Source organism: Bacillus rossius, chromosome 1 (genome assembly GCF_032445375.1).
Source record: "Bacillus rossius redtenbacheri isolate Brsri chromosome 1, Brsri_v3, whole genome shotgun sequence".
NCBI lineage: Eukaryota > Metazoa > Arthropoda > Insecta > Phasmatodea > Bacillidae > Bacillus > Bacillus rossius.
This window is the reverse complement of record NC_086330.1, coordinates 156,652,529-156,667,040: the sequence shown is the minus strand read 5'-3', so window position 1 is coordinate 156,667,040 and position 14,512 is coordinate 156,652,529. Positions and strand designations below refer to the sequence as shown.

The 14,512-nt window shown below is 35.7% G+C and overlaps 1 protein-coding gene across 5 annotated transcripts in view; it reads left to right on the top strand.

Moving 5' to 3' along the window:
* Positions 1–14,512, top strand: part of LOC134546333 (uncharacterized) — a 127,653-nt gene that overhangs the window by 111,030 nt on the left and 2,111 nt on the right. For all 5 annotated transcript variants that reach the window (XM_063389101.1, XM_063389099.1, XM_063389102.1 and 2 more), the window contains exon 13: positions 9,996–10,079. In XM_063389101.1, the coding sequence (XP_063245171.1) occupies positions 9,996–10,079 (84 nt within the window). The remainder of the gene's footprint in view (positions 1–9,995; positions 10,080–14,512) is intronic.

The following is a 14,512-nucleotide window of genomic DNA, read 5'->3' as shown; positions in this document are numbered from 1 at the left end:
TATTTTCAAAGTATTCATACGAGAAATTTTTTTAAAAATATTGTTTATTCAAATTCAGTTAGAACAGGGGTCGGCAACGTGTCGATCGCGATCTACTGGTAGATCACGGGAAAATATTTAGTAGATCACGAGCATTTTTGAAATCACGAATTTTTCCACCCACTTTAAACATCAAGAATATAACAATTCTTCGTTAGCTGATTGAGGAACAATTTAAAAAACACTTCGTTCGCGAATGATACCGATCATTTACAAATATTTTTGAGTAGGTATAAAGCTGTCGCTGTCAGTACAATAAAAAAATTTGTTATTTTGCATAACTGTCTTTATTATGTAATGAAAATAAAAAAAACACGATACTTAGTTCAGCAGTGTAGCCATCTTGATCTCATCTGATAGAAAATGCACGGATGTGGGCTACATTTTGATGTTTTCTACAAGCTAACAGAAAGGAAATTATAGTAGTAGAAAATGTATTGAAAGCGAAATAAGACATACATATTGCGTTTAGGAAGTTATAATAAACTCGTTTGCTGAATTAGATATTTTCATGCAACGTACTTAGAGAATTTTTGTGGGTACATACATGTTGGCAATCCTGCCAGAATAAAAACGTAGTTTATAAGTCATCCTTGTTTATAACTGTTAATAACCTCAAAACCATCAAGTATTTAACGAAAATAATGGCTTTAATCGTGATGTTTATTTAACGAATGCCATTAAAAAATACACAGCCACAGTTTATGCATACGTGTATGACAAACCAATGATAGAAAATAAACGAGATTTTTTTTTGTAAAACCAGAGTCGTCTTGTGATGACATCTCTTATCCCTGATCGTGTTCACAGCCATTGATTTATAACGCCAAATACTTTAAACAGGACACAACTGCGTGTAATTGTTTTCTGATATTCACGTGACGATTGTTGGCCGTGCAACAACGTTTACTTTAAATTTGTTTTAAGCCCGCATTTCTTAATTATTGACTGTGGTGTGATAAGTTAATCACTTGTGATGAGTGCACCAAAGAAACAAAAGACTTACAAATTCCATGCAGAATGCGGGCATGACTTTTTTGTCACCAAATCAAACTGCAAATGCATTTGTTTACTGTGCAAAGTAAATATTGCATTCGTGAAAAAGAGTAATGTACAAAGACATTTTGAAACAGTACATTCAAACATAAATAAAAAGTTTCTCCCGAACTCAGAACTGACGCGAGAGAAAATTAAGAAACTGAAAAATATGTTGTCATTACAACAACACATGTTTACGAAAGTGACAGATAAGGGCACAGCAGCCACAAGTGCTTCTTATCGCATTTCTTATGTGTTGGTAAAACATAAGAAGCCATTTGAAGACAGGGAGTAAATTAAAGAAGCATTTCTTGAAGCCGGTGATGATCTGTTTGAAAATTTCAAAAACAAATCGGAAACAATGGCAGCTATTCAGTCCCTGCAACTTTCAGCTAGAAATGTCACAAGAAGAGTTGAAAATATAGCAAGTGATGTCATATCTCAAATAAATAAAGATTTCGATGCGTGCTGCTACTTCTCTCTCCAGCTGGATGAGTCAAATGATGCAACTATCATTGCTCATTTGCCAATAATTGCCCGACTTTTATTCAATGACTTTTCAGTCAAAGAAGAATTGTTGAAACTGATTCATTTGAAAGGCCATACTAGGGGTGAAGATATATTTTTTTTTGCAGTGAAGCAGTTTCTTATATCTGACAAAATTCCAATTCACAAGCTTGTGAGCATTACCACTGATGAAGCGCCTGCCCTTATTGGTTCAAATAATGGCTTCTTGGCTCAGTGTCGAAGAGATAAAAACTTTCCAAAATTTTTGTCATATCATTGCATCATACATCAGCAAACTGTGTGGAAAGTTCTTGAACATGAATGAAACCATGAAAGTAGTTGTGCAGATTGTTAACAAAATACGGGCCCATCCTCTCCAAAGAAGACTCTTCAAAGATTTGCTGGATGAATTACAACTGCAGTATGGAGAGCTACTTCTGCATTGTGAGGTGCGTTGGCTGAGTAAGGGCAAAGTTCTTCAACGATTCATTCAACTGCTACCTGTCATTACAGCATTTTTGAAAGAACAGGAACACTCCACGGCAAATATTTTCGAGGATGCAAGGTGGCTTCATAATTTAGCTTTCTTAGTTGATCACACAGAAAAACTCAATGATTTGAACATTAAACTTCAAGGGAAAGATAGGGAAATGGTTGAAATGATATCTGAAGTAGATTCTTTCATTGAAAAACTTAAATTTTGGGTGAAAAGCCTAAGAGGAGGTGATTTAAGGCACTTTCCTACCCTGAAAGCTCAATTAGAAGCATTGGAGACCCCATATGAAAGAGAAGAACATGTAAAACTTTTTGTCTTATTTGAAAAATCATTTTGACTGTAGATTTTCAGAATTCAAAAAATATTTCTCTTATATCCCAGTTATCTCTTTTCCATGGGCAAACCTGAATCTTGAGGATTGTACTTCCTCAATTCAGACGACGTTCAACATTGATAGAACAGCTTCAGAACTCGAAATTATTACACTGAAAAATGACTTGCATGTGAAAAGTTTTGCAGAACCAAAGACCTGTTGGCAAGTCATTCCTCAAGAGAAGTATCCAGTGCTCACTGATGTTGCACTTCGAGTGAGAGCCTTGTTTGCTTCAATGTACCTATGCGAGTCTTCATTTTCCAATATGAACTTCATCAAAAATAAGTACAGGAGTAGGATAACTGATGAACATTGTAACAGTGTAACCAGTTATTCATCAAACATCAAAGCTATTGTTAAGGAAAGTTCCTGCCAAGTTTCCCACTAAGTGGAGATATTTTTCAATGTTATTGTAATGTTTAGTGTTTCGTCTATAACTAACAGACCTCCTTTAATTCAGTTAATTCTATAATTATTTCTTTATGTACTGTAACCATAAAAAATAGGGTATTTTAAAACTACCAGGAAAAAACCAAATAGAGAGACTATTTTGTAAATGTGTGAAAGTAAACTTGTTTGTGTATAATCAATAAAACAGAACAGTAGATCATTTCAAAATGTGGCGACTTACCAGTAGATCACCTACATTTCCAGGTTGCCTACCCCTGAGTTAGAACATAAATTTGTGAAAATACAACCATACAATTAAGGAAAATTGTCAGGGATGGGCAGAGACTCAAAAATTTGAGCAGAGTTGAGCAAGTAGCTGAAGCTCGAATTGACTCTAATAGTTACAGTAAAACCTGTTCCTTACGAACACCTGTATAGCGAAATCCTGTTTACAACGAAATCACGTCTTGGTCCCGCCAAAATCCTATATAAATACATGTGTTTTTACCCTCTTGTAACGAAATAATTATAATGTGTGATTTTACAGAACTCCTCTATTACGAATCAACGAAATAAATGGAACTGTACAAAATACACACAATTTTGTGGTGAAATACTTAGTTTTGCTCAAATATTAACGTAATGTAAACAATTGTAGACTGCCATCTTGCTCTGCATCATAGAACTATCCACACTACACGGAAGAGAGCAGTACGTCGCCAAAGAAGCAGCAGTAACAAAGATGACATTGTACAGTTGGTCGACTGCGTGCGATAAAATAGTCGCCAGTGCTGTGTGTCGATCTCTCGAAAGCACGAAATTTGTGAGTGAATTCGATATCGGCAGTTGGTTTAGTCTATGGGTTTAGTCCGTGCTTGTGTGAATAATCTTCTTTCGTGAAATTTTTGGCTTTGTGTTCTGAGTTTATTGCTGCAAGTTTATTTCCGTCGTGTTCTCAAGCAATAAGTGTATGTATGTTAGATTTTATTGTTTTAGGCATCCTAATAAATTTTTTTACTGTAAAATTGTACACAATTGTTTGTAAGAAACAATTGGACATTTGATTGCGTCCGGTTTTAACCACATACAAGGGCTAAGTGCAATTATCAGTACATACACTGAATTTTTTAGAAACTATGGACAAGAAAAAGAGAAAATCTATTTCTCTTTCAACGAAGCTGGAAATTCTTCATGCAGTAGATCTGGGCGAAAGAAAAATAGATGTTGCAAAAAGATTTTCAGTTTCGAACTCTACCTTGTCAACAATACTTTCGCAGCAAAGTGATCTTGAACTTGGTGCCGAGAGAAAAAGACAGACACTGTAAAAACGATGATCTTGATAGGAAATTATTTTACTTTGTAATGGAATGTCGAGCAGCTAGCATACCTATCTCAGAATCTATCCTTCAAGAGGAGGCCAAATATGAGGCATTAAGAATGGGGATTAACAATTTCCAGGCATCAAATGGTTGGCTGCAAAGTTTCAAGGTTCGTTGGAACCTGAGTACTCTGAAAGCTGCTGGTGAGGAGGCAGCTGTTGATCCTTGTGTCCAAGAAGAATGGCAGCCACGGTTGCGAAGACTACCAAAGGATATGCATTGCGGGACATTTTCAATGCGGATGAGGCGGGTGTTTTTTATAACCTCCTCCCGGACAAAACTCTTGCTCTGAAAGGAGAAGTATGCCATGGGAGGAAGCAAAGTAAAGAACGGTTCACTGTTCTGCTGTGCGCAAACTCTGATGGTTCAGAGAAATTAACACCAACTGTCATAGGAATATTTGCCAAGCCTCGGTGTTTTAAAAATACCAAACATCTACCATGTACGTACAAACACAATTCCAAAGCATGGATGACATCATCTTTTTCCGCGAGTAGATTTGTAGTTTTGATGCTCGCATGGGGAGACAAAACAGGCAAATTGTGTTCTTGGATTGTTGTACAGCACACAAAATTGATGGACTTAAACTGCGCAACATCAAAGTGGCTTTCTTTCCACCAAATTGTACATCCAAGCTGCAGCCCATGGACCAAGGGGTAATATATCAGTTGAAAAGGCTCTACAGGTGCCAACTAGTCCAGTATCTGCTGAGGCAGATGGAGATGGCAACACTTCTTTGAAATGGAATCTCCTGCAGGCCATGCAGCGCCTTTGCCATAGTTGGCAGAATATTGAATCCACTGCAATTGCCAATTGCTTCCTCAAAGCAGGGTTCCAGGATGAAGAGCAACAACAGCTAAGTAACCCGCCATGTTGCACCAAAAATGAGTGGCTTGAAGTAACCGGGAACATTGATGTCCCGGCCACATTTGATGATTTTGTGAATGTGGATAGTGCTGTTCAGACATGCCCTCAGGATGAAGGCCCTAGTGCAGAAGAGCAAGAAGATGTATGTTTAACTGATGACACCACCGAAGAAGTCGACACTGAGGTACTTAGGCCATCGAGGCAAGACGTGGATTCAGCCTTGGATGTTTTGGAGAGATTATTTCTGACGTCTGATACAAGTAGCTCTGCATCAAATCTTAAAATGTTGCGAGAACGAGTGTGGTGTGACTAATGAGTTAAGCAACCGTACCAAGCAAGCGTCTATTAAAGACTATTTTTCAAAGCAGTAATATTAATTGTTTACGTGTTTTTATTCTGTCCATGCTATAGTTTAGGTATTTTTAAGTTAATGTGCAATTGGCTCCAACTAGTTCTCTTGAGTGCTGCGATGACTGTCTGTACATACAGTATGATTTCCTGCCCAGTTATTTTCATCTAGGTATGTAGTATGTACATTATATACATTTTGTTATTTCCCTAAATAATACATGTCTTAATTTACAATGTAATTTGAATAGTGCTAAAACATGACTCTTGATTCGTTGCAACGTTAAATATGCATTTGTTATTTTATGACATGCTTTTTTATAATTTTGGGTGTCGCCTCTTTATAAAGAAACCTCTCTATTACAAACGTAACAAAATCAAGTCCCCTCAGTTTTGTTATACACAGGTTTTACTGTATTTATACTCCACAGATCATGCTCTACCTTTTTTTTTATATAACTCGTTACATATTTTACATGTGCAACTAACATAAAATCACATACCATAATTTTTAAAATACTTTAAATGTAATCTAATATTTATATTTGTACAGTTTTCTTAAAGTACGGTTAATTGTGCATAATTACACTGCCCGAAAAAGTAAAACCTTTCCATCTTGGAATGGCCTGCTGTAAGTCTTAGATTTGTAACAGCAGACTAACTATTAAAAGAAAACATTTTAATGTCTCAATTATGTTTTTTCAACTACAGCAGCAAGTAATAGAATCACTGTTATTTATGAACATGAAAATGTTAACACCATGTATCTTCATATCTTTGACTATTATGTAAAATGGTAGACTTCTAACCTCTATCAGTGTATAACAATGAAAGGTATTTTAAATTTCACATGTAAGTTAATGCCATTTTTAAAATAAATGTTTCACGTGATGTTTGAAAATGCCTATGCATGCAGGTTTTTTTTTAAGTCCAGGCATTTTTTTCTAACCAGAAAATGGCAGAAAAAAAGGAAAATAATAGTTATTTTTCTGTTAGTTCACATTTTTTGTTTCAGAAAGGTTATACTTAATGTGCATGTTTTTCGCATGTCCATTTAATAACATGAAAAAAAATACTTGAGACAATTTTATTTTTGAGAAAAAATGTAAGAAAATTCCGAAAAATGCATAGTAAAGTACAAATGTTGCTATATTATGCTGTGAATGGCAGTTGTAATTAAATAAACTCTTTTCTTTACTAATAACAAAAAGAAACCTTTAGTCAGGAGGGCTATGACGTTTAGGGAGATAATCCTAAAGAAAAGCCATTATAAAATAAAAATTAATATATATTTACTTAATAGAATTGTTTTGATGCCTTCTCTAAGAGGGTGCTGTGATACTTAAATTAGTTCGTCAGTAGTTCACAATTTCAACAAGGTATTTTGGTTAGTTTAGGTACATGAAAAATTGTGTGAAATTGTGAGAACAATTGGTTAGGTTGGGATAGCTACATTAGGAATACCGTGTTTTCTCGTATAATCGTAGCACATTTTATTCTAAAATCAAGTTTGAAAAGTAGGGGTGCGACGATTATGCGGGGAAAAAAAATTTCTGTTAGGTAAAGTTATTCATAAAAACAAAACCAGGTCATGGAAAGTACGTTTATTTAAAAAAAAGGTGGAGTATACAAGAGCACGCCAAACAATCTATATTAATAATTCCTTAAACAAAAACCTTTATTCAACTTTAAATAGAAAAACAAAAACTCTAACGCAAACGCAAGCCAATTGAATCTGACGTGAACTAACGTGCCGTAGTACACACTTGCCACAAAAGAATGCGGGCTATCAAATGTAGTTAACTCGGCACCTGACAAAGAGCGCGCGTTGTATCCAATCGGCGAGATATCAATATTCGACTACGTACGTGCGCTCTATACGGGAAGCAACATAACCAAACATGAATGATGCGCTGGCTACATTTTTATAAGCGGTACGCCGCTGTAACGCAGACAATCAGATAAAGAAAATACCGTTTAAAAAGTCTTTAAAAGAAAATTTACACGTCAGACAACTTTGTATTTCCGTTAATTACCTAAATAAGTGGTAATGACCTAAACAAATTTTAGATTATACCCACACCAGATAAAGGAAATAACGTTTAAAAACGTCTTTATAAGAAAATTTACACGTCAAACAACTTCGTATTTTTCCGTTAATTTATTAAGTAAGTGGTAATGACCGAATAAATATTAGATTTCTACTTTAAATAAATCGTATTATACGGAAAAGATACCTACACAAAGCGCTCGGCATCTACTAGTGGGACCAAAAACATCATGCAACGTTTACGCGAGAAGTTTTTTTATACCAATTTTGACAGCCTAAAATATGGTTGCGACGATTACGCGCGTGCGATGATTATGCGATAAAACACGGTACTGTTACACATGAATTTATAAAATTGCTATTTTAACCTGGTCTATTATTTTATGTAATTTTAATATATCTAACCATTGAAACGATTTTTCAGTATTTTTAACAAAGCATTTAAACAATTGTAAATTATTTTTAATGTAACTAACACAGCCAGCTAGTCTATTTGTAATGTAGCTAACCTAACCACTCTGGGAAAAAGGTTAACTACTGGTAAACTACTTAATTTCACAATGCTTTCTTAGAAAACATGTTAGGAAGTTTAAAAATAAAAGATTTTTGGATTTTTTTCTATAGAAGATGCTTTCCTTCAGAATTATCATCTAGGGAAATTGTAGAGTTATAATAATTAAAAATTAGAAAAAATTCTTGTTTATGCTATTATGGATATTTTCTCGTATTTAATTCAATTAACCATACAATTTTCCTTTACTTTAAAAAAGACCTGCACATGTACTGAGATTTTTGAAGGGAATAAAATGCTCTACTTTAAAAGAAATTAATTTTATGATTGCTAGTTATATTTATTTAATTTACTTAAAACAAACAATTAACTCTAAAATTTTCTGCAATTACTTGAGTTCAGCTATAGTTAAAGGACTTGACTCTTAGGTATCATTACTGAACTCTGCTCTACTTGACCCAAAAAATTGCAGACTCATTCATTTATAGAAATTGGAAAGTGAATTTTTCATGACCTGGCCTTCAGTAGAGAACCTTCACAACATTTACCTGGAACTATTTCAGGAAACCATGGAAACCGAAATCAGGCTGGATGGACAGACTAGAATAAACAGTTCAGTACCATAGTTAGTCTTAAGAGTAGTCTAACCAGTAAGTATGATATGCCAGGGCCGCCTACAAACGTTTTGTGGCCCGGGGCAGAGTTTGGGTTTGCGGCCCCCTCACCTAAAAAAAGTTTTTGTACTCTTATTGGTCCAAATTTGCCATTTACACATTCACCTGAAACTGAAGAAGAGAAACCTGGGGCCTGCTTTCTACCTCTCTTGATAGGACTATACCACCAGACCTGTATATAGTTAGTTTAGAAAAATGTATTGGAATGATTATGGATACTGTTTCAGGACAAATAAAAAAAAAATGACAATGCTAAAAAAAAATTAATATCACTAACTTTAGAATTGAACATATTTGTTTTAAACTAAATTATATTCAAATTTTCGTCTGATAGCTTTTAAATTAAATAATAGCATAACACAATAGTGTTACCATGTTTTATCGCATAATTGCTGCACATTTTATACTAAAATCAAGTTTGAAAAGTAGGGGTGCGTCATTTATGTGAAAAAAGCATTTTTTGTTAAGTAAAGTTATTCATAAAAACAAAACATATTCAAAGAAAGCACACTCATTTAAAAAGTAGAGCATACAAAAGCATGCCAAACAATTTAAATTAATAAGTCATGCAACAAAAACATTTGGTAAACTTTAAATAGAAAAACCAAAACTGTGATGCGAACGTGAGTCGGAGCGCATAACTATCGTAGTACACACCACGAGAAAGCGTGGGCTATCAAATGTAGTTAACTCGGCACCAGACAGAGCGTGCGCGTTGCATTAATCAATGAGCTGTCTGTATCGATATTAGACTACGTGCGTGCGCTCTATACTGGAATCAACATAACCAAACATGAATGATGCCAACTAGCGCTGACTACATTTTTACAAGTGGTACACAGCGGTGACGAAGACGAAAAGATAAAAGTTATAACGTTTAAAAATGTCTTTAAAGAAAATTTACACATCAGAAAACTTTGTATTTCTGTTAACTAAATACGTAAGTAAGCGGTAACATCCAAATCAATATTAGATTTCAACTTTAAAATACATTGTTTTATACTAGAAAACTACCTACACAAAGCGCTCTGAATCTAAAAACATCATCAATGTTTATGCGAGAAATTGTTTTTCTCCAAATTTTTTTATCCTAAAATATTGTTGCAACGATTATGCGCATGCAACGGTTATGCGATAACACAGTAGTTTCATGTTAATCAACAGTTTGTCTTTCCTTTTTTTATTTCACTCTTTAGATGTGGCTCTCTTTACAGTTGAGTATTTTGTGGCCCGGGGCAATCTGCCGCTTCTCCCCCCCCCCTCCCTTCTATGAAATGCCAATAGAGAATGTGTAACAAATGGTGATGTGTTTGCTGTTTGCAGGCAGCTCACTACATCGGCCTGGGCTGCAGTGTCGTGTTGTGCGTGCAGCTATTGAGCGAGGACTCTGTCCTTGGCAATGAAAAGGTAAGGAAACTTGTGGTGTTTTCTAAGGTTTACTTGACCCTAAGTTTGGGACTGGAGAAATTGACTGGTTGAATGACTACTTTAACAGTCGTCTTATTGTAATTTGACAGATTTCATGTGTTTTATTGGGTAATGAGTTAGCAAGAAGTCTTGAAGAGCCTCTTGATAATAGGTTGACTTATTTTTAGCATGCAGCAATGCTACAGGAAACCTCAAAATGGACCTTGTAATGATTGGAAAGTCCAAAAATCCTAGAGCCTTTAAAACAATTTCAAAAGATATTCTTAAATAATGCAGCCAGAAAAGTGCATGGATGAGCAGTGAAATTTTTTAAGACTGGTATTTTAAGGAATTTATTCCTTCAACAGAAAAGTATTTGAAAGAAAAAAATACCCAGAAAAGCCATTTTGTTAGATAATGCTCCAACGCACCCTGTTGCAGAGGAGCTTTGAGATGGTTTCACTAAGGGGATGATTTTGCCGCCCATTGTTACTGCCATATGCCAACTTTTGGACCAGGGCGTATTGGAAACAATTAAAAAGAACTACCGCAGGAAGCTACTGTCTACAGTGAAAGAAGAAATAGCTGCAGGGCGAGACATGATTGACAAATTGAAAATCGTTAATGTGAAGAATGTTGCTTATTGGGTTGCAGGGTCCTAGGTTGATATAAGGCTTCAAACAATTGCCAGATCATGGAAAAAGCTGCTCCACAATGATGAAGTATATGTATGGACACAAAGCAAAGATGAAGCCAAAGAAACCATTCTTCTACCTTTAGTGCAACGTATTCCTGGATGTGAGGATGCATCTTTGCACAAAATCAAAAATTGGATGGAGGCTGATAAAAATGAAATAACTGATGAAGAAACTGTCGCTCTTGTCAACTGCAATAACAGAGAAAATGGAGATCTAACAAACATTGACTGTGTAGCCTTGCAGAATTTCACATAACGACGGAGTTAAGGCTCTATCGACTGGATTCAATACATTGAGCAACACAAACAAGCTACAGGTAGTGACATAATAATGCTGCAAAGATGGCTAGATTTGGCAACGAAGAACCAGCACTCAGAAAAACAGACTACACCTATCCCTCACTTGGTACGATTAATGTATTCCTAAAAATGTTCGTGTTATCCTAAATCTCGTTTTCTGAAGCATTCTTTTCCATAAATAGCAAGGCCAATTTATTTAATGTGTTCCAAAATTGTGTAGGAAAATTTACGTAATAATAAATGCATAGAATAACACTCAATGATAAATATGTCACACCATTTATCTTTATTTGCCTCCCATCGAACTTTGTATGACAAATACGACACAGCGTAACAGATGTTACCGTTGGTTGGCTGGTTGACTTGCCCTCCCAGGCGTGACCTTCAACTGACATAACGTACTTTTCCAAGAACATTCCAAACCATCCTTTACTGACAGTGAAACCGATATTACTGTCAGGATAATTATATTTTAATTTTTTCAAAAATTAAAGTTCTTATTTACATATCACCACCTGGTTCACACCAATCCTGTCAGGCCAATGATTATTTTTTTCATTGCAACATTCATGTAACAACTTTTTCCATGTGAATCATCTGTTAATTTCCGGTATCTAATGTCAGATATACCGTATTTACTCGCATATAGGTCGCAGCAATTTTACCAGATTTCATGGGGAAAAAATGAAGTGCGACCTAAATGTGAAGAAAAAAAAATTTTTAAATTTTTGAGAAATTTTTTTTGCTATATTTTGCTTTAAAATGCGAAAAAGAAGTTTATATAGGTATAGGCAAATTTATTTATAATTTACACATACAGCGAAACCCCTTATTTACGTTACCGTTATTTACGTTTTCCCGTTATTTGCACTATATTCTTCAGGTCCCGTTTAGTTCCCATTTAGTCCAATACAATACTTTCACGCAAATTACGACTCAAAAATCGAATCCATCCCGCTATTTACGTCACGTAACAACCATAAACAACCAGAAAATACTGTGGGTACTTTAAGAGTAGATAAGATTAGCTAGTAGGCCTAAAAACACTAAAAACATTGTGAAAAACGTAACGTTTATAGTCGGCAATGAACATTTTAAATCTCAAAATATACATATTTTATAACATGAAAAGTTGCTTTTATTTCTAAACATGTAATAATTTAAGCCTAGGCGTGTAAAAGTCCGAGTAATTATAGCAGGAGACAATCCAAAATGCACGAGGGAAAAACGTAAACTCACGAACGTATGAACGTGGCCGATTGTTAATTTGTGATACTGTATTTATGTCACAACTTAGCCGAAATACTGGTACGAGACAAACTTCACAAGATAAAATGAGCGGAGTCTTGGTAACTGTTTTATACGTATTTTATAATTTCGGAAGTATTGTACAGTTGACGCATATTTTTTAAACTAACAGTTTATTTCTGGGGATCGTAATTAATTAATTATTGGTATCAAGACATCAAGATGGACGTAAACTTGAACATGTCACGGCAGCGAGAAAACTGGTGCGTATACCAATAAACTGGTATTTCAACTGGACAAAACTGGTACACGGGAGGTGGAGCTTATATTTTTTTCCGCTAAGCTCGTATCTATTGGCTGGCTGCTGATGCAAGGTCACGAGTCTGGGCGGAGCGTTGAGTGAGTTATACTGCGCATGCGCAGCTCAGTGAACAAAGAGAGCCAGCCGGCGCACCGTAAGAGCAGGCAGCAGCTGATCGAGTACAATGATCTTTCTCTGCGCACGGCGCACGGCGCGGTAATGAATTACCAGTGCGACCTATATGGGGGGAATCTTAAATACCAAATTCAAGACCTCAAATTATGGGTGCGACCTATCTGCGATGGCGACCTATATGCGAGTAAATACGGTACCTATTCCCGCTAGTACAACTTATATAAACTTTTGATAGTCCTTAATTCGTACGATTGTGTGCACAGTTGACTTGCTTAATACAAAAGAGCGACCAACACAAGTGTGGCCTTCATGACAATCTACACGCGCCGTACTACTTAGTTTTGTCTAAAATACTTGAACATGAAGCGTTATGCTCTCACTTGGAAGCCATGATTCCACTATGATTTCAACTGCAGGTATTTCCTACATACAGTTACTGGCAGATGAATGGGCAGATATTGCTTTTGTTTGTGTGAATTCCTTGCCACTGGCTAGACTGAGTTCAGGGTCCGGTCTGTGGCCAGGCGACAATGGTACGGCACGGCGGCTTACGTGCAGATGTAAACACATTTGGTCCTTTACCCTCCATAACCACAAATTAACTTGCCATAGCTGATGTTTGAACAACAGCCGATAGCGTAGTCAGACCTGCGCGCGTATCTCTTACCCCCTTGTAAGGCTAACGGTATGCCATGGCACATCTGTTTATAGAAGTTGAAACAGACTTTGTGGCATCATGCCCGACTTTTTTTTGCCTGCGGAGATTTTGCGCTAACTGAAATTTACAGACGTGCTATTCAAGACTGGGGCAGTAAAATTAACATTGCGCTAAATGAATTTGTGCAATCTGAAGACGTGCTGAGGAATTGGTGTACAATAAAAAATTTATTTAAATCGTCACAAGACTGAACTTAGAGTGTAAAAATGCCTTTCGTAACTTCAGACTTATTATTCTATAATTGGAAGTTAATTTTTTCAATTAATTTTTTTTTGTACTTTTAGAAAATGATGATGTAAGATCGTAATGTAAATTATAACATATGTATGTAAATGTATTATGTTCAAAGATTCAATGTAGCTAAACATTTAAGAAGCCTGCATAGACACATGGAAAACCCTGGGTACTTTACATGCGGGATGCAAAAATTTCATGCATTAATAACAAGCGGTTTGGTTACAGGAAAATGAAGGATGGTTCCGGAAGGAAAAGTTGGACGGAGTAGAAATAAATATAGTACTAAGCAGTGGGCGGGAACTTGGACATCGCTTATCCGACATTGTGCCGGTCCCTTTGTCAGATAAGCGAGCCACTACTGTTTGGTTAGAACAAAATTGTTCCAAAATTATTGTCCCTTTAGGTTTTTATTAATAGAGTGTGACTGTATTACAAAAAATTAAGCTACTGACCAAAATTATATTTCCTCATTTGATGCTATTCTGTAAGGAAACCAACAAAGGGTGTCCATGCACGATCAAAATGGTGTTGAATGTATTGATGGTTGCAGTTACAAATGAGATGGTGGTGTTCTTGAAACACCTTCCAACAGGTATCTGAATACTGGAACTCCTTGAAAATACATAGTTTTTTTTTTGTTGCTGCTGGTACTTGCCAAAATATTTTTAATATGTTTTAGTTTTAAAACAAAGGTTACCTATCTTGCCATAAGATTTTCTTTGTGTTAGAAGGGACAACGTAAACTATAGGTTGTATGTCATTTGGCAGCAAAGCATGACCATGTAACCTTTCTTTAA